General features: G+C 39.0%; 3 protein-coding genes across 4 annotated transcripts in view; all 3 read left to right on the top strand.

Moving 5' to 3' along the window:
- The window catches only part of LOC141539236 (uncharacterized), a 61,316-nt gene that overhangs the window by 19,509 nt on the left and 15,160 nt on the right, over window positions 1–26,647 (top strand). The gene's annotated exons all lie outside the window — the stretch shown is intronic.
- RPL8 (ribosomal protein L8) lies at window positions 5,535–10,278 on the top strand. Its single transcript, XM_074261588.1, has 6 exons — window positions 5,535–5,583; window positions 5,935–6,082; window positions 6,752–6,893; window positions 7,688–7,906; window positions 9,279–9,394; window positions 10,070–10,278. The coding sequence occupies exons 2-6, from the start codon at window positions 5,945–5,947 to the stop codon at window positions 10,226–10,228; spliced, it is 774 nt and encodes a 257-aa protein (XP_074117689.1). The 5' UTR covers window positions 5,535–5,583; window positions 5,935–5,944; the 3' UTR covers window positions 10,229–10,278.
- LOC141539123 (uncharacterized) overlaps window positions 13,548–26,647 on the top strand; it is a 92,635-nt gene continuing 79,535 nt past the window's right edge. Inside the window, exons 1-2 of one of the 2 annotated variants that reach the window (XM_074261469.1) lie at window positions 13,857–13,911; window positions 23,546–23,671. The gene's annotated coding sequence lies outside the window, so the exon portion shown is untranslated. Of the gene's footprint in view, window positions 13,912–23,545; window positions 23,672–26,647 lie in introns of both variants that reach the window. The other variant, XM_074261477.1, reaches the window with a different exon arrangement.

Below are 26,647 nucleotides of genomic sequence, written 5' to 3'. Positions count from 1 at the left end.
GGATAGGCCGAGCGAATATAATAAAGATGACAATACTCCCCAAACTTATCTATTTATTTTGTGCTATACCAATTAGACTCCCAAGAAACTATTTTAATGACCTAGAAAAAATAACAACAAAATTCATATGGAAGAACAAAAAGTCGAGAATTTCAAGGGAATTAATGAAAAAAAAGTCAGATGAAGGTGGTCTAGATGTACCTGATCTAAAGCTATATTATATAGCAGCAGTCACCAAAACCATTTGGTATTGGCTAAGAAACAGACCAGTTGATCAGTGGAACAGATTAGGTACAAAGGACAAAAAAGGGTACAACTATAGCAATCTAGTGTTTGACAAACCCAAAGATACCAACATTTGGGATAAAAATTCATTATTTGAAAAAAAACTGTTGGGAAAATTGGAAATTAGTATGGCAGAAATTAGATATGGATTCACACTTAACACCATATACCAAGATAAGATCAAAATGGGTCCATGATTTAGGCATAAAGAATGAGATCATAAATAGATTAGAGGAACAGAGGATAGTTTACCTCTCAGACCTGTGGAGGAGGAAGGAATTTATGACTAGAGGAGAACTAGAGATCATTATTGATCACAAAATAGAAGATTTTGATTACATCAAACTAAAAAGTTTCTGTACAAGCAAAATTAATGCAAACAAGATTAGAAGGGAAGTAACAAATTGGGAAAATATTTTTACAGTTAAAGGTTCTGATAAAGGTCTCATTTCCAAAATATATAGAGAACTGACCCTAATTTATAAGAAATCAAACCATTCTCCAATTGATAAATGGTCAAAGGATATGAACAGACAATTCTCAGTTGATGAAATTGAAACTATATCCACTCATATGAAAGAGTGTTCCAAATCACTACTGATCAGAGAAATGCAAATTAAGACAATTCTGAGATATCACTACACACCTGTCAGATTGGCTAAGATGACAGGAACAAATAATGATGAATGTCAGAGGGGATGTGGGAAAACCATGACACTAATACATTGTTGGTGGAGTTGTGAAAGAATCCAACCATTCTGGAGAGCAATTTGGAACTATGCCCAAAAAGTTATCAAACTATGCATACCCTTTGATCCAGCAGTGCTAGTACTGGGCTTATATCCCAAGGAAATACTAAAGAAGGGAAAGGGACCTGTATGTGCCAAAATGTTTGTGGCAGCTCTTTTTGTTGTAGCTAGAAACTGGAAGATGAGTGGATGTCCATCAATTGGAGAATGGTTGGGTAAATTATGGTATATGAAGGTTATGGAATATTATTGTTTTGTAAGAAATGACCAGCAGGATGAATTCAGAAAGGTTTGGAGAGATTTACAGGAACTGATGCTGAGTGAAATGAGCAGAACCAGAAGATCATTATACACTTCAACAACAATATTGTATGAAGATGTATTCTGATGGAAGTGGATATCTTCAACATAAAGAAGATCCAACTCACTTCCAGTTCATCAATGATGGACAGAAACAACTACACCCAGAGAAGGAACACTGGGAATTGAATGTAAACTGTTAGCACTACTGTCTATCTATCCAGGTTACTTATACTTTTGGAATCCAACGTGCAACAAGAAAATTGGATTTACACACATATATTGTATCTAGGTTATACTGTAACACATGTAAAATGTATGGGATTGCCTGTCATCTAAGGGAGGGAGTAGGGGAAGGGAGGGGAAAATTTGGAAAAATGAATACAAGGGATAATGTTATGAAAAAAAATTACTCATGCATATATACTGTCAAAAATTATAATTATAAAAATTAATAAAAAATAAATAATGGCATAACTAAAATTAAAAAAAAAAAACCCAGAACAAAAAAAAAAAAAATAAAAGAATATAAGGACTTCCAGTTTTTGGATCTAGTTTATTCTATTCTTCTTAACAGATTCTACATTCTATTCAAAAGGCATCAATTAAACATTTACTGTGTATAAGGTACTCTGCCAGATTCTGTCTCTGCAAAAATAAAACACAAAAGAAAGTCTGGAATCCATCCAAACTAGAGTACTAGTTATTCCCTGTCCTAATACTCCATTTCCCACCTCTGTGTCCTGATGTAAGCCATTCCAGCAATGCATTCTTCCTTCATTTCTACCTCTCAGAAACCTCACCTTCCTTCAAGCTTCCATTCAGGTACCATCTATTTCATGAAGTCTTCCTTAGTCACCAAGGCAATTATGTTCTTCTGCCTCCTCAACTTTCCTTATGGTACACTTCACAGATCTCTTTCAATTTCAGGATAAAAGTGACTATCTCGTGTATTGGTGTCAAACTTTAAAAAAATCAGGCATCACTAAACTATACATAAGGATCTCCTTGGGCCACATATTGACTTAGTTTTAATATGCAATATTATATGTTTTATTAATTTTGTTAAATATTTCCCCATTATATTTTAACCTGGTTTGGGCTGTACTCACAAATGTAGTGAGCAACATGTGGCCCATAGGCTACAGGTTTGATATCCCTGAATTAATCCAACCCATATCTAAAAAAGAATCCTTTTTACAAAATACCCATGTGGTCAGCCAACCTTTGTTTGAAAAGTACAGCATAGAGGAGTCCATCACTTCCAACAGTATCTCATTCTCCCTTGAGATAGCTCTAAATGGTACAAAGTTTTTTTCTGACATGAAACCTAATTTAGTCTCTTCACAAATTCAGCTCATTCATTCTGTCCTTGCCCTCTGGGTCAAAAGAATAAATCTAATTCCTTCTCCACAAAACAGCCTTTCACATAATTGAGGATAGCTACTACATCCAATTACCTTCAATTAATTTGCATACAGCATAAATTTAAAGCCTTTACCATCCTACTCTTCAACACTTGCTAAATGATTTTCATTCCTAAAAATGTGGCAAGAAGAACTTATACTTCAGATATGGTCTGATTAGGACAGAATATAGTGAAACTATCATTTCCCTATTCCTAGATAACTGTATTTTCTTTAATGTTGCCTAATATCACATCATCTCTTTTGGTTTACTTTTATCATTTGCACTGCATTTATTGTCCAATTAAACCCCAAGACTTTTTTCAGCTAAATTATTCTGCAACCATAATTCCACCATATTTTATGGGATTAAAAAAACAGTATAAGACTTTATTTATCATTCCTGTTAAAATTTATCTTGTTAAATTTGATCCAATAATCAGGACTAATCTTTTGATTTTTACTCTACTATCCAATGTGTTTTCTATCCCTTCTAGTTTTCTGTCATCTATAAATTTTATAAGCATGCTATTTGTACCTTTATCCAAGTCCCTGACAAATATGTTAAACAACAAAGGTCCAAGTAGCTCTGGTTTAGATCACCGCTCTTGACTTGGGATCCATGGATCTGTATACATATTTTTTGGGGGAGGAGAGGTAGAGGGGAAAAGAAAGAGTTCTTGAACTTGGATAGAAAAAAAAAACAAAACAATCATATATATGTATTTAAATTAACCTGTATCTGAAAATTTGTGTTTCCTTAAATAATGAAACATTATTCTGAGGCATGTAAAGGCTTCATAGACTTCCAAAGGGGTTCATGACACAAAAATGGTTAGGAATATCTGATCTAGATAGAACAAAATGATTAACAATCCAATATTGTTGAAATCCAATATAAATGAAGAGCTAGTTAAACAGCAAAAAACTGCTTTCAATGGGTTCCAATCACCAAGCTAAGATGAACTTTATCCCAAAGTACTAAAAGAAATAGAAGATTCTTGTGCTGGGCTATAGTCAGTGACCTCTGAAAAATCTTGTAGAATGGGAAATAAGCTGAAAAAACTGAAGAAAGATAAATGCCGTCCCAATTTTCAAAAAAGGAAAGAATAATATCTACAAATTATAGACCAATGAACCTGATTTCTATTTCAGAAAAAAATTAGAACATATTAGAGGAATGGTTTGTGGATGTTTAGTAGAAGGCATAAACAATAAAAGCCAATTTGGCTTCATTAACAATTCATTCCAGATAAAATGAGATTATCTGGAAACTGAACTACAGAGAATGCTAAAGACATAGTCAAATGCTTAGTTGAGAATTTCTCAAGCCGAGTGGATAAAAGATAAATGATAGTCTAGTAAGGAGGATTTGGAATAAAATGAAAGCATCACTAAAGGTAGTCTCTTGTGCATCTGGGATCTGACCTTTGCCCTGTGCTTTAGGTGCTTTATTTATTTACTTTTTAACATTTCTATCAATGACTTGGAGGGAAATATAGAGAAGATGGCGCAATTAACGACTTGGGGGGGATGACACAAAACTTGGAAAGATAATTAATATGTAATATAGAATCCAGATCTAAATAAATCAACAAGCCAGAAAAATGGGCTGAAAAGAACATTTTTGAGGACAAATGCTACATTCTACACATAAGTTTTTGGTTTCTTTGTTTTGCTATGAAATCAACCTTTCCAAGTTTAGGATTAGGGGGTGGGAAGTGACTCAGCCAGAGCCGACTGCAGTCACGAGTCAGAATGGCATCGGAGGCCCACACGTTTATGCTGTCCTCTGCAGTTAATCGAGCCAGTTTTGCCACCTGCGCGGTTCAGGTCACAGCTGGGCTAATGTGTCCATTTTTTAAAAAAGAAAAACGGACTAAAACCCCCGAAGAGGGCATCCATGGAGGTGAGAGAGGATCGCAGTAGGAACTGCACTGATTTAAGTCTAACACCGCTCTTCCTGATGCCCGTCCCTTCGTCCATCTGGATCACAAACAAGCTGTTTCCATCCTTCGGGTCCCTTACACCGCGGCTCCAGGCCCGCAACTGCAAAGGCCGGACCACCACGCCCCCTCGAAGAGCCCGGGAGGGGGGCAGGGACAAGGCCGCCGCCGGCTCTCCGGGACTCCCTCCGCTCATGGGCCGCGCAGAGGCTGGGGTGGAAAAGAACGGAGCCGGCGCCGGGCAGTGCACTAGAACTGGCCCTGCCTCTGCTACGGAAGCCGGCCCGAAGCACCAGCCCGTCCTCCCGCTCCCGAGGAGCCGCCCGGTGGAGCCTGGGATGCTCTCAGCGGAGCAGAGGACCCGGCTGGCATCTCGCTGGTCCTGTCCCCAAGGGGGCAATGGCTCTAGGACTGCGGCTGGCGGCCACGCTGGGGATCTGTCCACCTCGGAGGCAGCTGGCCCTGGACACGCTTCCCTCCCGACATCGCCCCAGGGCTTTAACAGGCCCCAGACGGACAAAAGCCCACGACCAAAACAGACCTGCCAGGACGGGCAGCAAAAAGTCCTAGCAACCGCTTAGAGTCGGGACAGCCGCCCCACTAAGGACAGCAGAGTGTGCGCATGCGTCATGGTCGAGGATTGGGAGTGGTGTGAAGAGCGCCGAAGCGCCCCCGAGGCGTAGTGAGGAAAGCAGGGGTTTCATGGACTACATTTCCCAAGATGCACCAAGAAGGGAATTTGAAGTTGCGGAAGGACTACAGGTACCATAATGCAAGACGCTTAAAACTACATCCTGTGAGTGGACAGCGGCGCCTCTTTCCGGTGACTGACCTCGCCCCGGAAGATATATCACTGTAGGAAGGCAGACTTCCTCTTTCTAGCAAGTCCTGGGCCAGGTAAGACCTACTCCTGTGTTTCTCTGTGAGCTTCGGCAATCCGTGCCCAATCGGTCCCTTCAGAGCGCCATCCGCCCTTGAACAGCGACCCCACAATTGCGGGGACTCCCTGTTTTTATTCTTCCTTGAGGCGCCGCTTCCCGAGGCCCTAGGAGGTGACGGCGCCGAGTTGGATCAGGCGCCCCCCACCTTTTCTTCCGCCAGACTGGCATGGCGGCGTCCTTCCATGGAGTAGCCGAGGCCGGCGTGCGGTGCCGCGCAGCCAGGCTCAGCGCGCCCGTCCTGGGGACCCGCGGGAGCGGCGACGCGCGGGCGCCGCTTCCTCACTGCCCTTTCTCCCTCCCTTCGCAGGCCTAGCGATATGGGCCGGGTGATCCGTGGTCAGAGGAAGGGCGCGGGCTCTGTCTTCCGCGCCCACGTGAAGCACCGAAAGGGAGCCGCCAAGCTCCGGGCTGTCGACTTCGCCGAGAGGCATGGCTACATTAAGGGTATCGTGAAGGTGAGGCTGGGGCTGGGCTGGCCGGGGGGTTTACAGAAGAAATCAAAACCGGTCCTTGCTCTTCTGGTGGGGAGTCAGTGTGCAATCACTACAGTCCTCCATTAGTAGTTTCAAGTGAGGCACTAGCACATGGGAGCCGGGGCGGCCGGGAAAGAAGAGGAGAAAGCCGGCGTGAGAAAGGTCCCAAACGAGATCAGTGAAAGCCGTGGAGCGCCGGCCGGAGGCGTTTGGGACGTTGAGTTAGACTAACAGTTACAAGTGTTAGGATCGGAAAGTAGGAGGGGACCAGGAATTCCAGGAAGGAATTTCAATTCAATTGTCTTCCAGTAAGAATTTTTCTTGGCTTTATTTGGGACAGTACGTGTTTGGATCGTTACAGCCTTATTTGTTTTTACTTGCCATCTCTTATCCCTGCATGTGCCATCTTCTGGAATATACCCGCTTTTTTTTTTTTTTAAAGCAATTACTGGTTTTGCATTTCTCTATATCCCCACCACTAAATAGTCCTTATCTGACTTAACTTTCCTAACCAGATTTAGTGTTTTTTTCTCTAAATCATAACGCCTTCCTAGTGTGAACAGCGAACTCCTAAACAGTGCCAGAGTAAGTCCTGATCACTAACAGATGGCCTCACAGGGCAGGATTTAGTAAATTCTTATGTTGCTTCAGGACATAATCCATGACCCAGGCCGAGGAGCTCCTCTTGCAAAAGTAGCCTTCCGGGATCCTTACCGATTTAAAAAGAGGACAGAATTGTTCATTGCTGCTGAAGGCATCCATACTGGCCAGTTTGTGTACTGTGGTAAGAAAGGTAAGATGCAGTTTTGTTACAGTAATAATAAATATATATGTATATATATCATACTAAATAGTAGCTAACATTTATATATTGCTGTATGTATGTTCATATGAGCCTCGCTAGGATATGATTCAAAGATAATACATGTCCACTAAATGGAAGGCAATTCACGTGGTGACTTATTTGACACATACTACTTATTGAATGTAGAGTTTTAAGCTAGGTTTTCCTAATTCCTACCTCCTATTCTTGTTGCCACTCTACCACTTTTGCAGTTATGTATCCCAGTAGTTGGGGGGAAAGGGGGAGTTCTCCCTACTAAGTTCTTTGGAAGGAAGCTGAGCTATGATACTAATTGTATTCCCCACTAGTATTCCTTAACTAGGCATTACTTGAGAAGGCCTTTATCAAACTACTATAGTTATATCATTGGGGTTCTTAAAGGTTCTAGATTAAGGGAATTCAGTAGATTTTTGCTGATGGGCTTCTCCTGACGTATTCCTTAATTTCTAGGTAAAAGTGATTTATTGGGGGAAGCTAGTGGTGTAGTAGAGCGTAAGCCCTGAAGTCAGGAGGACCTGAGTTCAAATCTGGCCTCACTTACACAACCTAACTGACCCTGGGCTAGTCACTTAACCCCATTGCCTCAGCAAAAAAAAAATTTTAAAAAGTGATTTATCATAGGCATTTGTATATGTTTCCCCTATGAAATTGTAAAGTCTTGTAGAACAACCTGTTGTATATATTTTTAAAATCCATAACAACAGATACTTTTTTGACTTGAATGTTGATTTATTTGTCTTTAGCTCAGCTCAACATTGGCAATGTCCTCCCAGTTGGCACTATGCCTGAAGGGACTATAGTGTGCTGTCTTGAAGAAAAGCCTGGGGACCGGGGCAAGCTTGCCCGGGCATCTGGAAACTATGCTACAGTAATCTCCCACAATCCTGAAACCAAGAAAACTAGGGTGAAGCTACCTTCAGGCTCTAAGAAAGTGATCTCCTCTGCAAACAGAGCTGTGGTTGGTAAGTGACTATGAGCAAAGGCACTTAAGTTGATTTGCCATGGAGCCAGTAAAGAAACTCCAAATGTAAGAATTGTAGAATCACTATCCCCTTAAAATGAGCAGACTTATTTTAGTTTTTACTAAATGAACTTGCAGCTAATCATCCTTTCCCTTCCATTCAGTCATGTTTTAGAAGTATTTGGAAGTAGCTATAAAATTTGCAAAGCACTAAAGATACCAGTTACATGATTTTTGAGGTTGCTTTAATTTCCATTTTGCAGATAGGAGCTGGGCCAAGAGATTCTGTGCCTTGGCTGGATCACAAGACTGTATATAGGCAAGAATCACAGAGTATCTTAAAAGTTACCAAATTAGTAACTTATTTGCCAGTATAGCCTGGCATTTAAAAAAAAACTATCCTTTTTTTAAACCTATCTTCCTTAAAATTTAAAATTCATAGGTAGGCAATCTGTTGAACAAATTAAATGCATTAGGAGCTACGTTAGCCTTTGTTTTAGTATTTCCCCAATTTTAGTTTATTTGATGGAATAAGGAGGAAAGATGTCGATGCTTAAAGAAAAGTGACCAAGCCCATGGTAGAATTTTTAAGAAATTTAAACTTCTTAATTTTGGGGGTAAAAGTAAATCATCCTTCAGTATGCTTCAGAATTGTGAATCAGTGCTATACAGATCTTAAAATGTCTCAAAGCTTAATTCCAAGTATGCACTAAGGTTTAGTGTTTTGTAAACAGGTATGTGTAATTGTCAGAAAGGTCTTTATTTTTAGCAGAAATAACTTATTCTACAGTTTAGTGAGTTGAGGTTCAGGCTCTTAACTTCTTAATTATACAGTGGTCAAACAAAGGCTAAAACTTGCCTGTTCTGATGAAGTGAAGCCGCTGCCTTAAGTGATGAGAAATTGAAACACATAGTTCTGGTATACAATTTGCAAGAATCCTGAAATTAGGCTAGTGATCCAAATGACTTTCTGGGGTCCCAAAGGTTATATTCCTATTCAGGTTAGTCAAAATACCTAAGAGTCTCCAGAGGAATAGAAGTTGCTTTTAGTCCCAAAAGAATTGTCAGGATAGCAAGAGGGTTTCTGGAATGGGGGGAGATGTCCCTTACTCTGGGAACATTATTTTAGCATGCTCCCTCTTCCTCTCCTCCTCCTCCCCCATGGGAACACAAAGAAAAAAACCTTAAACCAACCAAGATGTAAGAAAACAATCATAACTTCAAAATTGTTTATTTTCTGTTGGAAAGTCACTTAGAGAAAAAGAACTATTAAAAAAATGCAGTGTAAAGAAACCTGAAAGACACTGGTTATATGAAGAATGCAGAACAACCTGTATATATCATCTCCTTATTACTAAACATTTGTTTCATAGGTGTTGTTGCTGGAGGAGGTCGTATTGATAAGCCCATTCTTAAGGCAGGTCGTGCTTACCACAAATACAAGGCTAAGAGAAACTGCTGGCCTCGTGTCCGGGGTGTGGCCATGAATGTGAGTGTCTCTTGGGCTGTGGGGTGAAATTCTGAGTGTTTCATATATTACTTAATACTGGATGGGAATTTGTGGGCCTGCCTTGATGCTACTTCAGTATAGTTCTAGTCAGTATTTCAGGCTGCTAAGTCTTTCTGTCTGATTTCCTGGAGAAAGGAAAAGAGGGCATTACAGCGTTCAATGAGTCTTCTCTATATTGATTATTATAAATGCTACTAAACCATATTTTGAGACATGGGTCAGTTAGTTGGTTAGCCATTTACATTGTTGAAATTACCGGCTCTTCAGGAGCAAAGTAAGAATGAACTTGTTAGGGTGCTGGAACTACAGGATCAACTATAATTGTTAATTCTTTTTAAAAAATTTTTGGTTATTTCTGGTTTTGTTATTTTCAGATGCATTCCTTAACCCCTATACAAAAAGCCATCCCTTTATAACAAGGAATAAAAGAGGAGGAGAAGTTCAGTAAAAAGTAACCAATGTATTAGAATCTGACAGCACAAAGACATTCTTTTTCATATTGCTGTTGGGAGTGTGTGTGACAATGGATTGTCATTTACATTGAGAATAGGGGTAGGGTGAGGTTTTCCCTGATTTGAGTTAGCAGGGTTTAAAGGGAAGAAATTCTTGTTGCTTTTGCATGCCTGGTGATATGAGAATCCTCTCTCCCTATAGCCTGTGGAACATCCCTTCGGTGGAGGTAATCACCAGCATATTGGAAAACCATCCACCATTCGAAGAGATGCCCCAGCAGGGCGAAAGGTCGGTCTCATTGCTGCCAGGCGTACTGGTCGACTCCGGGGTACCAAGACTGTACAGGAGAAGGAGAACTAAGATACAAAATCCTGACAATAAAAATTATTTTGGAAATTGTATAAATAGAATTATATTTATATCTTTGAGTGGTTGCTTTAGAATTTGGAACCTCACAGCAATGCTTATGGGACTAGTAATATTAATTGCTATTTGTATAGGGGTTTCATACTGAAGGAAAAACCCAGGACCTCTTGACTTTGAGACTAGTCATTTATTACCCAAGCAGTAAATAATTTGAAATGTATTTCCTTCTTTCCTCTTTCCCCATATGCATACTAAAAGACATTTAGAAAAATTAGCTAAATATGAAATATTAAGCTAGTCAATAATTCAGTTGGTGATAGAGCAACAGTATAAGACAAGGTACCAACTAGGATGCTACTATAAATGAGTGGTAATGAATGTCTGAGCTCTGGTGGTGACTGGGGTTAGAAATGAAAGATTAGTAGCTAGCTAGATATGAAGAGTTGGAAGACAGGAAGTTCAAAAGATGAGACTTCAGGGGAAAACATGATAAATTCTACTTAGGACATATAAAATGTAGGTCAGACTTTAGGTCACCAAGTAAGAGTAACAAACTTGGGAGTGGGGGGCAGGGTATGTGAAGGAAGGGTAGTGGTTAAACAAAACAGAATAATGGGGATCCAGATTGCTTCAAAAAAGCTGACTACAACCCATTTTGCCATCATATCTATGGGCTAGCTTCTTGATACAGTAGATCCAGCAGGACATGAGGATTCAAAAGAATACTGTTAATGACTTTTAGCAATCTACAGGTTATAAGGTAGTAACTAGGAAAACAGTGGTGAGGATAGTGTTAGGCATGCAACCCGAGACTACTACCTGAGTTTGAATGCTGTCCTATCAAGACTGAAAATATTGCCAAAACTCAGGTTATGCAACCACTGCTAACTCTAAAGTATCGAAGAGCTCACACAGGTCATCACAACTATAATTAGTGTCAACTGCAGTTTGAAGAAGAACTTCTCCATTGGAGAAGACCCATGGCAGGGCAGACAGACCGCCTCTAGAAGAGCTGATTTTAGTGTGGCCAAATCTTCACACAAAACAACAGGTAAGCAATGAGCTGGTAACTGACAATGAGAGGTAACTAACAATTTTGATTATGGGTTTCTTGACCAGAACGTAGGTCTGCAGGAACTTAAGACACCATTGTCAAACAATTCTGGGATTTTTCTGTGGCCTGAAGGTGAGCAGAAAGGATTGTTATAACAAGCACAGCATAGCTTTCCTTTTGAGCCTTAGTTCTGGAAAAGATATCTCCCAACAGTAAAAGAAGTCTTGGTAGAGGGATCCTGACAGTTTCAGGTTCTGCCTCTTTCCTCAGTTGTAAAATGAGATATAGAAAATGGCAAACTACTCCAGCATTTGAAAATCCGAATAGGGTTTGGAAGAGTCTGACTTGGCTGAAAAGCCAGGCATCCAAAAGTACAGGTAGGTGGCTCAGTTGATAGTCTTGGGCATGGAGTCAGGAAGGCCTTGAGTTGAAATTTGGTCTCAAAAATTTTAACTTTTATGACCCCTATTCAAGTCACAGCATCTTATTAGTTTCCTCAATTTCCTCAATCCCCCAAAATGGGGATCACAGCACTAACCTTCCAGGACTTCTAGTGGTCAAATTAGACATTTGTAAAACTTAAGTACTATAGTTGGGTTCTTCCAGGACTTCTAGTGGTCAAATTAGACATTTGTAAAACTTAAGTACTATAGTTGGGCCAGTGTAGGTTCTATGTTAAGTGCTTTCTCTCTTCCAAAGAAGGCAAGAAAAATGAAAACCAGAGACTAAGAGCTTCCCTGTGAGTAAGTGCAATCTACTTATTCACCAAAATTCTAAAACTATCTCCCCCTTTTCCCCTACCTCCCTGTAGGACCCACAATATCTTAGTTGTGTTTCATATACTTTTACTCAAGTTAATCCTATTTCTACTAAGGATGATGTTAGGTTAGCAACACACAAAGCTAAGGGATGAAGTGGGAGGATGGTTTTTTAAACTTTATTTTCAAAATACATGCAAAAATTTCAACATTTCCCAATATAGGTTAAATATGTGCAATTCTAAATTCCACATTTATCTTGCTACACAAAAATCAACTCAAAAAGGAAAAAATGAGGGAACAGCAAACAAAAGGTGAAAATAGTTCATTATCCACATTCAGTCCCTATAGTCCTTTGGATGCAGATGGCTCTCTATCAAAAGTCTATTAGAATTTCCCGGAATCATGTCACTGTTGACTACAGTGAAATTAACAGTTGATCATCACATACTTAGCATCAGTTCAGAGGCTGTCCAGATCCTCTGAAACCATCCTGCTGATCGTTTGTTATAGAACAAGCATTCCATAACAGCCATTCCTCAACTAATGGACATCCTGTTTCCAGCTCCTTGTCTGAATTGGGAATGTTAAAAAGGAAAAGGGGGTGATTGTATTTTAATTGTAATCTGCTGTGTTCAAGGATTTGCAAATTAGATACATAACAGTTGCCCTTGGGTAGATGAGTAGGGATGACTAGGAAAGGCCCTGAAGGTGGTGGAAATGAGTGTGCTTCCTGTACGTGAGGACATCCCGCACTGAGGATCTGGCCGGATGTCAAAAGTCCGGACAGCAGTAATTGTCAGCCTCTAAATCCCGGCTGGGTCTTTTCACAGGATCGCTATAAAGCGCACGGCTCGGTTTCCAGCTAAATCCACCCGGACTGGATACTTAACTCCACATTCTCCCCCAAACCGCTTCCAACGATATTTTCAGGATAAAGCACTGGCCTGGCCCCAGGCGTCTCCATTAACCTCCCAACTCTCGTTTTAGAGCCTGAGAGGGCCTGTCATCCGACTTATCGATTGTACCGAGAAACACCGAGGAGAGGCGCCCTTAACAAACTACGGAACAAATTGTGTCCCGGCCGATAGCGCCCGGGGAGGGGAGTGGGCGTGGCCGCCACGTCCTACGTCTTGAGTAAAGAGGGTTAGAAGCGGGAGGGTAAGAAGGCTTGTTGGAGACTATCTGTGGTCAGCCGTGTCAGTGGGGGGCGGAAGTGAGAAGCGCGGTAACACTATGGCCCGGTCTGTGGCCGCGCAACAAAACTACTATGCCGGCTGTGTCAGTGGAGAGCGGCAGACAGGAAGGCAGGGCTGGGGTGCGGGTGCGAAGGAGCTAGAAAGCCGGGAGCGCGGACACTGTGTGACGGGGAACAAGGCGGAAGCGCAGCAGCCACGTGGGGGGGGGCAGGGAGAAGACTCGGGGAGACCATGTCTACTGGGGGCAGATGAGGGGGAAAGACAGGTCGCAACCGCCATCTTTGTGGAGGGAACCGTAGTAAGGGCGGGGATGAAAGTCGCTGGGATGGCCTCGTTACTTTCGGACCCCGCCCGGATATGCCAGGGTCCGAGGTCTCCCGAGTCCCCTCTCTCCTGTCCCTAGCAACGTTGACGACGTTACCATCCTCACAGCCTTGGATGGGAGAGGGAGTATCCCCCCTCCCCAGCCGACCCTTTTTTGCCCACTAGAGTTCGAACCCGCTATCCACCGAGTCGCGGGGACCTCCAGCCGTCCTAGAGCGACCCCACCGAGGTCCCCTGTCACCCGTGGGGCGGGTCGGGGGTCGGGACGCGTCTCTTCCGGGTGGGCGGTTGCGGAGGCCCGCGGTCTCCGTGTGGGGGTGTCTTTTCCTTTCCCTGCGGTGGGTGAGTCCGGGCCCGAGGGAGGCGGGTGAGGGGTGGAGGCTGCGTGACCATCCCGGGATGCCCCTCCCCAGACACCTCCCTTGCTTCTCCTGGTTCCGGGGGTTATCATTCCTCCCCCACCGTCCCCTTGATTTCACGTCTCCCAGATGCCTCCTTAGTCAGCCCCCGACAGCCTTGGTCACTTGAGCTTCCTTGTGGTCTTTTGCCCCCGATACCCCATAGTAAATCTGGGGGGTTGGGTAGCGGTGCCCCCCTCTCTACTACGGCCAGGCGCTGAATCACAGTAGTAGAGCCCTAGCAGAAATGAGTCGTATGTCCGGAAAGACTTGGTGGGGCAGTATGGTGGGGTTAGGGAGGCCTCCGGCTTTTGTGTGCCCCACACCCCTGCGCAGTCTTCTTGCTAGTTTAGGAACCCCGTCTCAGTATAACGTTTTTAAATGGAACGAAATGCTAAGTTTCAGTTAGAGGTTTTGTTTTTTGTTCCAACTTTATAGACTCCTGGAAATTTACCCAAAAGTTTCCTTAGGAGTCGATGGAACCCCAGGTCAAAACCCCCTACTACTATAGAGAGAAAAGCACCGCGTTTGAAATCCAGCGAAACCTGGGTATTAATTCCATCGTTGACTTTGGTCAGCTTTCTGGTCTGTGCTCATCTGCAAAATGAGGACGGAACTTTATTTTGGGAAAGTCTGAGATAAGTATCTAAGTAGATGGCATATAGCAGTTTTTAACATTTGAAGCCATATTAAGTCGTTGAACTTCCACTAGATTGTGTGCTCCACACTTTTTCATAGACCAAGCGGGCAAGTTGGCTGTTTTAGGGAATTCAGGGCAGATGTAGGGTTGCTCCAAACCAATTACATGACCCTCTTGTCCAGAGTCATTTGGCTAGTGGGAGGTCCAGATTCCCCAGTCCATTACTGCCCTCTGGTCCAAGGGTTCTTTGTGTGTGTGTGCCCTTTGGATAGTCTGTTGAAATCAATGGACTGGCACCTCAGAATGTTTTAAATGCCAAAATAAAACAAAAGATTATAAAGGAAAACATTTATGTTGAAATGAAGCTTGAAATATGTTAAGGACACCTTGAAATCTATCCACAGACCCCTTCAAGCCTGTGAACCCCAGATTAAGAACCCTGGCCTACACCAAAACTTAAACTGCATCTCCACCCCACAGTAGAGTCACATAACTGAATTTGGGGCTAGGAAAAGTCTGGTAATAGTAAAAGGTTTCTGAATGCAGTGACCAGATTCAAAATTAAACCCATAATGAATAAAAGACATTTTTGGCCATATTTGCCTGTGGTATCAAGGGACATCCCTGCAAGCTATGTAAGCACATGCACAAAACACTGCCAGAAACACTTTGACTCAGATTCAAGACAGATTGAGGTAAAATTTTTTTTAAGGAGAAAAGAGGTCACAAGGGGAAAGAGTTTTAAGCCCTAGACTAGATCTTGAGTTCTAATCCAAATACCTTGCTTTCCACATAAGGAAATGGTCACTCAGAAAGTTTAAGGTATTAAACATGTATAAGTAGTGGCAGAGATGGGATTTAAACTTTGGCCCTGATACTAAATCCAATCACCCCCTAGATACCACCACCACAGCATACCCCTAGACATTATGGGGTAAAGTGTAAATCTGCCTAAAATTCCTTAAAGGCCTATTATATGCATGTTGTCTTGTTGGGAATTGGGAGTTTTGAAGGAAGAAAACCCAACCCAATTCCTTTCTCAAAGACAAATACAAATAAAGTAAGGACAAAAGAAAATTGAGGAAGGAGGCAGTAAGGTGTAATGAAAACACTTTGTAAAACTTTAAATTGTATAAATGAATTATTATGAAAGCTGCCTGGAACTTTACCTAGATTTAAATTTAAGAATAGACAGAATATACATAGGGAAAAAAAAGTAGGGCATTTCAGAGAAGAAAGCAAAGTTTGAGAAAGTAGGAGTAACATATTTGGGGAAGAGCTAGAAAGATATTCAGGAGTTTGATCTGAACATGGAATCACACAAAAAAATAGGTCACATTTATATAGCACTTTTACATTTACAATAGTTTCTTCAACCTTTTATTATCCCTTCACCGTAAGGAAGGCATTTCTCTTACTCTTTGCCTATTGATTTCCTATTTCACTACCCGCAAACACTAATACAAATCTTCCCAAATTGACTATATTAACACTCATATCCGATGAATTCGGCTGCCTCTGTCTAACTTCCAAGTTAAAACACAAAATTGACTTTAATTCCATCTATAACCTGGTCTCCTGCCTTTCCAGTTTTCCTACACATCACTCCTCTGCTTGCCCCTCCACGCCCCCATCCAGTCACTGTGACTTCCTTGCTGTTACTTACTTGACCTTCCAATTCATTGCCTTTTCACTGGGTGTCCCCAATGTTTGAAACTCTCTTCCTTTTTGCCGCTACCCCTGGATTCTCTCAGGCAACACTAAAAGTTTTATGTTCTGTAAGAAGCTTTTCCTAACTTCATTCATAAAAGCATCTCCAGTTTTCCTTGAATATATCTTGTTTGTACATAGACATAGCTAAGTGGGCTTCTGCCCTTAGACACTTAGATATGTAGCCCTAGGCAAATCATTAACCTCTCCTGCTTCAGTTTCTTTAACTGTAAAATAGGGATAATAGTTCCTGCCATCCATGATACTTGTGAGGATCAAATAAACATGATAGTACATTGATAGAGTAGGTGCTTACTAAGAGCTTTGAGTCTTTTCAAGCCTCCCAGACCTCTTCCACCATTTCAGCTGAGTATGTCACCTCTTAATTCCCTAAGAAACACAACATTTTTCATTAATTTCCTCCTCTCCCTTCATAGATACCCAATAATATAATTTCTTATTCTTTTCCTTTTAGTCTTTGATGAGGCAAACTTTCTGCTTTCCAAAACCAACTACATGTGCTTTTTTTAAAATTACATTTTTAAGTTCCAAATTGCCTTCCTCCTTTACCATCTCTAGACTATATATGTAATAATCTCATTCTTCATTATTTCTTGCAATTCTTTCCAGTTCATCATTTCTTTTGGTTCTTCTATTATTTGACTTCTCAGTTGTCTGAGAGTTAAAATTTGGTTTTAAAAATTCAGAACTTAAACACCAAATAGACTGAGCATTTCCATATAGAAAAAGGGAGAAGAAAAGAAATTGTGAATTTCTATTACATACAGCCTGCTTTTCCTGTTAAGCATATAATAAATTCACTGTTATTTTCAGGACTGTCCTGCTCATCTATGTTTCCTCCCAAACTTCTGTTTGCTTTGTACATTTTAAATGATTCAGTGACCCTTCTTCACCCTCCCCCTATTTTGATTGCTAGCCTCCTCCTTCCTCCAGCTTCCCAGTTGAAAACAAAGAAAAAACAAAATTATAATAAAAGTGTGACATGCAAAATAAATACAATAGCCTTGTCCTAAAATATATATTTAATCTAGCACTTTGAGACCATTACCTTTTTCAGTCAGGAAATGGACAATATATTAACAGTTTCTTAAAGTACAAGGTTTGGTCATTTCATTGTTCAAATTTCTTCCCAGTTTTCCCTGAAGCCATATATTTCATTATTTTTTACTTGTACTATTCCATCATATTCATTCCCCAATTGATAGACACCCTCTTAATTTATGGTAACGCATTTAAATGGTGCAGTTGATAGAGCACTGGGCTTTGCATCAAGAAGACCTGAGTTCAGATCTGGCCCCTTTGCCTGAGTTTTCTCATCTATTAAATGAAGGAAATGGGAGGAAAACTCCAGATGGGGTCACAAAATCAGATACAACTCTACAATAACATATAATACTTTGTTACACAAATAGATCTTCTGTGACTTTTTTATTCATAATGTTGGATAGTTTTACTGAGACAAAAAGGGTTAGTTTATTGACTTTTGGGATATAGTTCCAAATTGCTTTTAGAAAGACTGGATAAATCACAACTCTACCAACAGTATTTCCAATAAAATTCATCTTCCTGTTTTTGCCAATCTGATAAATGTGAGAAACTAGGAGGTTTTTTTTTTTATTATAGCTTTTTATTTACAAAACATGCATCGTTAATTTTTTTCAACATTGACCCTTGTACAACCTTCTGTTCTTAAATTTCTCCTTTTCCCCACCCCTTCCCCTAGATGGCAGGTAGTCCAATACATGAAACTTGGAGTTTTCATTTTTGCATCTTATTAATTTTTGGTGATTTGATGTTGAAATACATGGGAGCTATTGGAATACACAGGAGCCAGCTGACAGTGGCTTCTGGAGATCCACTCCAGACCTGCAGAATGGATCTCCTCTTGTGAGGGGATGATACAAGGAGACTGAGAGGCAGTTGCTGTTCTCTGGCCTCTTCAATGAGAGGCCTTTTCGTTGTCTCTCCTCTTTCCTCTTCCCTCTGCCTCCAATTTATCTCATTCCCAGTCTGCAACACCTGTGTCAGCAAAGGCTGCCTTACAACTCCTTCAGATGTTACAATTCACAGTTGTGGAGGCTCTTGGAGAATTGACCTGTCCCTTAACAATTCCCCATTTTTTGTTTTTTGCTATTTCCCCACACAGCATGTCTGCACACTGAAGAATACAAACAGCACTCTGGATGGTTGTAGCAGGTGTTGATCTTATCATGGAAGCAAACTTTCAAAAGGAGAAGAAGACTATGGTCAGATCAGGCATTTAAGTCTCTCATCAGTCTCCTGGCTCAGCACTTTGATGTGTTGGCCCATTTAATTACCCCAACTAAAAAAGTCTTACCTGGGCTCTTCTTCCTTTCCTTCCCGGCAGGTTACTGAAGGAACTCTGGAAGGGTCCTTCCCACAAACAGCTTGGGGAACGCTAGTGGTGGTTCTTGTAATTCTTATATTTCTTATACCCATGTTCAGGCACCATATAAGAGGAGAAAAATCAGACAATGCCTAGGCCTCTCAGTCATGGAGGTTAGAGAGCAGCAACTGCCTCACAATCTCTTGGTATCATCCTCTCACAAGAGGAGATCCATTCTGCAGGTCTGGGTTGGATCTTCAGCAGCCACTGGCTCCTGTGTCTTCCAACAGCTCCTGTGTATTCCAACAATTTGAAATATTGGTTTTATATGGGCACTATTTGTCATTAAAGAAAAGTCCATTATTCCTATACTGTTAAGCATTTTTAACAAGAATGGAATGTATTTTATAAAAAAAAAATTTTTGGCAATGTAATGTAATTTTCTTTCTAACATGATATTATTGTTCAGAGTTTCATATTAAAGCAGCCTACTTACATTTATAATATAAATCCATTCTCATGATATGAAATTTTTTTAATATGTTGTAACTCATTTGCTAATATTTGATATTATAACATCAGTATTCATTAATGGAAGCTGGGGGACACAATGGATAGAATGCTGGGTCTAGAGTCAGGAAGACATCTTTAAGAGTTCAAATTTGACCTCTTAATTAGCTGTGTGACTTTAGGTAAGTCACTTAACTTTGTTTACCCCAATCCCTAGTCTGTCAAATGAGCTAGAGAGAAGGAAATAGCAAAACCATTCAAGTATTTTTGCCAAGAAAACCCTAAATGGGGTAACAAAGTGTCAGACAAGACAAACTACTGAACAATAGCATTTGCTAGGCATATTTAGCTTTCTTTCTCTGCTCTGTTACTAGTTTAGGTATCAAAATCATATTTGTATCACAGAAGGAATTAAATAGAGCCTTTTTAAAAAAACTTTTGGAAACAGTTTACATAATATGTTTTATTTTTCAGATATTTGACAATTTATAAACTGGTTTTGGTTTTGTTTTTTTTTTTGGATTTATATATGGTTTATTTAGTTTTTATGAAATCAAGTTATTTAAATCAGTATTTTTATTTGTTAATCTGGGCATTTTAATTTGGCAAAATAATTTCTGATAATCTTTATTTCTCTTTGATTTGGTGTGAATTATCTTTATTTTTTATATCCCTGTTTTGGTTTTCTTCTTTTAAATCAGTTTAGCTAACTAGTTAGCTATTTTAGTTTTTTCCTTTTTTTAAAAAAACTTGTTTTTGGCGTTTATTGGGTAGTTTTAAAATTTTATTTTCAAGTTATTTCAATTATATTTTCATTAAGTCTCTTTACTAATGAAAATATTTAGTAATACTAATTTTCCCCTAAAGAATACTTTGGCCATATCCCTGTTATAACACATATTGCTGTGTTATCTCATCATTTTCTTTTTATTCTTTTTTCCCAGTTACATATAAATAATTTTAACATTAATAAAAAAAAAAAGTTCTATTTTTTCCCCTTCTTCCCATCTATTGAGAAGACAAGTGATTTAATATAGGCTATACATATGTAGTCATGCAGAACATTTACTAATGTTAGTTGTGTAGTAAAAGAAAAAACACATTTCTCCCCAATCATATAATTTTTAAAAGTATGCTTCAACCTGTATTCAGCTTCCATTAGTTCTTTGGAGTTAGAAAGCATTTTTAATCATGAATTCTTCAGAATTGTCTTAGCTCATTGTATTCCTGAAAATAGCTAAGTCATTCACAGATAATCATCATACAATATTGTTGTTAACGTGTACAATATTCTGATTCTGTTCCCTTCATTTTGCATTAGTCTTTATGTAAGTCTTTCTAGATTTTTTTTGAAAGCATCCTACACATCATTTCTTATAATACAATAGTATTCTATTATCTTCATATACCACAACTTGTTTAACCATTCTCCAATTGATGGGTATCCCCTCAATTTTTAGTTCTTTGCCACCACAAAAAGCTGCTATAATTATTTGTGTACATTTAGGTCCTTTTCCTTTTTTTTTTTTTTTTTTTTTTTTTAATCTCTTTAGAAGACAGACCTAGTAGTGCTATTATTGCTGGGTCAAAAGGCATGCACATAGTTTCAAATGAATTTCCAGAATGGTTGAATTAGTTCACAACTCTATTTTTCCACATCCCTCCAATATTTTTCATTTTCCTATTCTGTCATATTAGCCAATCTGATGGGTATGAGTTGTTTTCATTTGTATTTCTCTAGTCAGTAGCACATTTTCATGACTCTAGATAGCTTTGATTTCTTCTTCTAAAAACTTCCTGTTCATATCATTTGTCCATTTCTCAAGGAGAATGACTTGTAGTCTTATAAACTTGACTCAGTTCTACTCTGTAGGTTTGAGTCATGAACTTGCTGTAAAATTTCTCCCCCTAGTTTTCTGTTTTTCTTTTAATCATGGTTGTATTGGCTTTGTTTTTGCAAAAAAATTTTAATTTAATGTAATCAAAATTATCCATTTTTCATCCCACAATATTCTCTACGTTGTTTTGTCATAAATCCTTTTCTTAATCATAGATCTGACAGGTAAACTATTTTATATTTCCATTGTTTGCTTGTGGCATCACTTTTTATGTCTAAATCATGTGCCCATTTTGATTTCATCTTGGTATTTGTGAGATATTGGTCTATCCTTAGTTTCTGCCAAACTGCTTTTCAATTTTCTCAGCAGTTTTTGCCAAATAGAGAGTTCTTGTCCCAGAAGTTTGAATCCTTGTATTTATCAAACACTAGATTATCAAACTATGGTAATTTACTACTATGTATTGTGTACTTATTCATATCTAATTTGTAATTCTTCTTGTAAGATTTAGCCTAAGTCTAGAAGAGGTATACTGATATCCCCAATTATAATTTTATTATCTCTTTCCCCATGCAAATTGATTAATTTTCTTGATCCTGTCTACATATATACAAAGTATTGATACTAATTCATTTTCTATAATGCCTCTAAGCATAAATCATTTTCCCTGTTTCTCCCTTTTAATCATGCCTATTTTTACTATATTTTTGTTTGAGATCATGATGATTACCCTAAATTCTGTTCTGGCCCCTTATTTTAACTTTGTGGGTATCTATGTTTCAAGTGTATAGTGAAATATAAATTTTTCTCTAGCTTTAAAAGCTCTTTGCTAAGTGCCTTCAACCTAGAGTTCTACTTTCCTTAAAAATTATTCCCCTTCTTATACTTTACTGTCCAGCCAAACTAGCTTGTTCTCTGTTCTTTGCAAATAGCATTCTATTGCCTATCTCTGATTCTTTCTTCCTACTTTCTTTCCTACAGTAGTTTACCTTTTTTTTTTTTTTTTTTCTTCTTCCCTTGATTTTCTTCAGTTAATATCAAGACAGAATAAGACCAACCCTAGGCCCTCTTTTTGAGTATTTAACTCCCTATGTAACCTTTGAAAACATTAGGATTTCGGGGGCAGCTAGGTGGCGCAGTGAGTAGAGCTCCAACCCTGAAGTCAGAAGGACCTGAGTTCAAATTTGAATTCATACATTTAAGACTTCCTAGCTGTGTGACGCAGGGTAAATCACTTAATCCCAAATGCCTAAACAAAACCATTTAAAAAAATTAGGATTTCACTTGGGAATCCTGCTAGAATATAAAACTTCATTTTTACATTCCCTTCCAGTTGCTTTATTCCAGTTGCTATTATTGAGAAGTGGTGGTAGATCCCAAGTTCACCAGTATTTTCTGAGTATAGAGATCTGATCTCTTCAAGGCTGTCAGGGGCTGTTCAAGTCAGAGTTACAGACCTTCAGAGCCATTGATGGTTGTAGACGGTTGTAGACTGATTATGACTTCTCTGAGCTTTGCCACTTTGCTTTGGAACTTGCTTGTTTAAGCCCTTTTCTCCTTCATTTCTGGGGTATGTTGGATCTCTCATGGATTTCTTGTCTAAAGCTCCCTAAATCTTCCTCACCAGAATCCTCTGACTGGCCATCTCTTTAGCCTATATGTAGCCTTCTGGATGTGGCTCCATTAGCAACAGGCTGGATACAAGTATTTCTTTTTAAATTATCATTTGGATTTGTTCTCTTTTGTTTTATCCTTTTTGGATTACATGTGAGGAAATTTGGCTCTTCTGCTTCTTTTTATTCAGCCAACTTGATCAGAGATGTTTCTGTTTTCTTTGTCAACCCTTTATCCATATCTCTTAGCTTACTAATGGGAGGCTCTGTACTTCATCAACTTCTACCTCTTCCCTGAAATTTAGTTCTATAGCACCAAGTGCCAGTGTCTAGTAGGATATTTCAAACTGGATATCCTGGGGCCATAATGATTATACCTAGCATTTAAAAAAAATGCTTTAAGGTTTGTAAAGCACTTTACACATATAATGTCATCTTTTACAGATATCTCACACTAACTTATAAAACAAAATTCATGATCTTCTCTAAACATATCTGTCCCAGACTTCCCTAATTCTTTTAAAGATATCACCATTCATCTATCCTTTAATTTATTGTCCCCTATATCTGGAATGCCTTTCCTCTTTATATCTGCCTCATAGAATCCTCTCTCTTCCTCTAAGACTTAGCCCCTGTCTGCCATTTACTAGTACCTTTCCTCCTAACTACCTTGTATTTATTCTGCATACACATATTTATGTGTATATACATGTTTTCTCCCCTCAATATATAGGCTCCTTGAGGAGAGGGATTGTTTAATTTTTAAAAATTTTAACTCCTCAGAACTGAGCGAACTTCCGGGCACATAGTAGGGAAATAAAAAATACTAGTTAATTGGTTAATTCATAACTATCAATAGATGATCTGATAGTGTAAGTACTGTTATTTCCTTTTTACAGGTGCAGAGGTAAAGGGACTTGCCATGGTCACTCAGTAAATATCTGACAGTATTCAGACTGAGGTCTCCTGACTGCAAGTACATGTTTCTTTCACTATAGGGTATCAGGAAATAAGACTGGAAACAGGTAGGTTGGGGCCACATTTTGCACCTTTTTCATTGTTTCCCACTTATATGGAAAACCAAATCCTCTTAGAAGATACACCTCCCTTATTATTATAAAAGAAGTGGGAACCATCTTTACAGTGACCCAGGCTGACAACCTAGCAGTCTAGAGTCAGAAACTGGGTCAGAGACTGTTGAAACAACAATAGTTCCAGTGATATGGGTGCTATATTGGTACTAATGGGTTACTTTTTATGGGTACATTGGTTAAATTAAGAGACATTGCAAAGGTAGTGGCATCATTGACTCGAAAAGGAATGTCAAGGAGAGGAACTTTCTTCCTCTTCAGGGATTCCTGCTATCTTTTCTCCCTTACTCTGAACTCTTTTCTATACTGAGAAATAGGAAGGAGGAGCATAGATATGCTGCTTGATAACTTCAAAATTTAAAAGCATCTCTGCAGTATTCTAATTTCCATTATTAATGGTTTATTAATATTTCTTAAGCAAAGATCTAATTATGACAACTACTACTCAAAGCTATTAATGGCTCCACTGAAAGTGCAAATTCATTATCTAACATTGAAAGTCCTTATAGTTGAGCACCTGCCTTTCTAGACTTATTGAATAGCACTCTTCTTCATGCCATGCTTTGGCCAAATTGTACTTTGTTCCATGCCCCAAACATATCTTTACTTAAAAGCTGTTCTATATCTGATATGATCTGTCCTTTACCTGTCGCTAAGCTCAAATGTTTCTTCCTTAGAAATTTGCCTTCCCAGACCTCACAGAGGAATGTGCTTGTTACCATTCTTGGGCATATACCTTGTATGATTTTGTATTATAACTATCCCCCCACATCCTTTCTCACTATATACCCTTCATAGAGGGAAGGCCATTTTTGCACCCACCCCAATGTTCTGCCCATAATAAATATTTTATTAAATTTTCTAGACTCTCTTTGATATCATTTTGTTATTTGGACTTATACTATCTAGAGAATAAGTACCAAAAGTTTTGACTATCTACTGTAGACTTTTCCCCTCAAGTTTTTTGCAAAGATATCTTGTTCATCAATCATAGGATTGTAGATTTAAAACTAGACAAGACTTAAAAGATAATTTGTCCTAAATCTGTAGTTGAGAAAATTGGAACCCAGAGAGGTGGAGTTATTTGTTTCAGATCACACTGCCTACTCAATCATTCATACAAGTATTCTAAATGTCTTCTCTTTGTGCCAGACACTGTACTATGTAGGGGTGGGGGGTATGTGATATATCCATAGATTCTGGGGATGCAAAGACAAAAGCCAGAGAGTCCCTCGAGGAACTTTTATTCTATTGAGAAGAATATAGAACCTTTATTCAAAAGAAAATATAGTCTATAAATAAATAAGTGCAGAGTAGTTGGGAAGGGAAGTCACAACTAGAAGAATTAGGAAAAGCCTTTTGAAAGAAATGATACTTAATTTGAACATTGAAGGGAGCAGAAGAAGGTTTTAAGAAAGAGGGGTGAAAAGTGTGTTGCCGATATGATGAGCAAACTTTGTAAGGGCACAGAGGGAAGATTTTTTTATATAGGAAATAGTAAATTGGCCATTTGGCTGAAGCATGATGTGAAATAATTCTGGAAAGTAAGTTGGAGTCAGATTGCCAAGAGCTTTAAGTGTCAAAAAGGAATTTGTATTTTTCCTAGAAATAAAAGCGGCATCTTGAACAAGGTAATAGTGTGGTGAGATCTTTGCTTTGGGATCTTCCTCATATAAGCTACATAGCTAGAATATGAAGAGGTGCTCAGAGGCCAAATTGAGTGTTATCACATCACTTTTCTATCTCATGTCTCTTATTCTGGAATTTGTTCACATTGAGGAAGAATGGGAATGCAGTTAGAGTAGATTGAAGTTGATTTGGGGAGGACCTTGAATACCACATCAATTAGTATAACAATTCACACAGAGACTGTATTGTAGAAAATTGAAAGCCACTGAAGTTTTTAAGGAGGTGTCAAAATAAAGATGCTGTAATATGTTGGGATAGAATCACAAGGGACAAGAAATTGAGTTTCCTACATGACCAGAATTGATATTTTTCTCCCTATTCCATTGAAAGAGATTTCATAATTTTTTTCTAAAACATATCAACATTCTATATTAAATAAGATTCCTGAAATTGCTCAAGTAGTCTAAGTCCTATTAATATCTTGCTTGCTTCCTTTTAGAACATTTACAAAGTCAGCATATTCTCCACCCATGATGCTGATACTGAACTTGTTCTAAGTTCAGTTAGCAAATTCAATTGCCTTTTTCTGGCCTCACTCCATTGGACATCTCTGAAATATGTCATAGACACCCACTCCTCCCTTTGCTGCCATGATAACAGTGACGTTTTCTTCCCTGGTTTCTTCTTCCTTTGTGTACTTGACTGGTCCTCACTGAGAGTATTCCTTCAAGAACCTCACTTTCTTCATCAGTTCTTTGATGGAGATGATCATTATCTTTTAATGCCTTTTGTTTAATTTTTTTTTTGTTCAGGGCAGTGGAATTCAATGGTTATGGGGTCTTCTGGTTAGGAAATACTTTGTCAGAATATTATAGCAACCATTTTTCCATTTATAATTTTAAATAATTGCATGGGGCAATGAGGGGTTAAATGACTTGTCCAATGTCATATAAACTAGGAAGGCAGGATTTGTATTCAGGTCCTCTTGACATAAAGGTCAGCACCATTGTACCCCTGAATAATTTCAGTGATTCTTTTTTAGAAATCATCTGAAATTTAAATTTGTAGCCTCAAAACTATACCTGTCCAATAAACATTTCTAATTAGATGTTAATCTAATTGTACAATGCATGGTATATAGTGGGGGTTTAATAAATGTTTGTTTATTGATATAAAATATAATGGGAAGTTGTGTTTGTTAACTGACTTGAAATTGGCCTCAAAATGGGGCAGATTACTAATACATTGTTTGGTTTTTTAAAGATTCAGAAAGATGTTCAC

This window comes from Sminthopsis crassicaudata, chromosome 1, assembly GCF_048593235.1.
Source record: "Sminthopsis crassicaudata isolate SCR6 chromosome 1, ASM4859323v1, whole genome shotgun sequence".
Lineage (NCBI taxonomy): Eukaryota > Metazoa > Chordata > Mammalia > Dasyuromorphia > Dasyuridae > Sminthopsis > Sminthopsis crassicaudata.
This window is presented reverse-complemented; position numbering and strand designations above follow the sequence as displayed.

What these genes read in the sequence shown, in the direction of transcription:
- RPL8 (XM_074261588.1), top strand. Translation starts at nt 5,945, where the DNA reads ATGGGCCGGGTGATCCGTGGTCAGAGGAAGGGCGCGGGCTCTGTCTTC. An exon ending in TGTGTACTGTGGTAAGAAAG is followed by an intron (nt 6,894 to 7,687) that starts GTAAGATGCAGT and finishes ATTTGTCTTTAG; the next exon opens with CTCAGCTCAACATTGGCAAT. An exon ending in TCCGGGGTGTGGCCATGAAT is followed by an intron (nt 9,395 to 10,069) that starts GTGAGTGTCTCT and finishes CTCTCCCTATAG; the next exon opens with CCTGTGGAACATCCCTTCGG.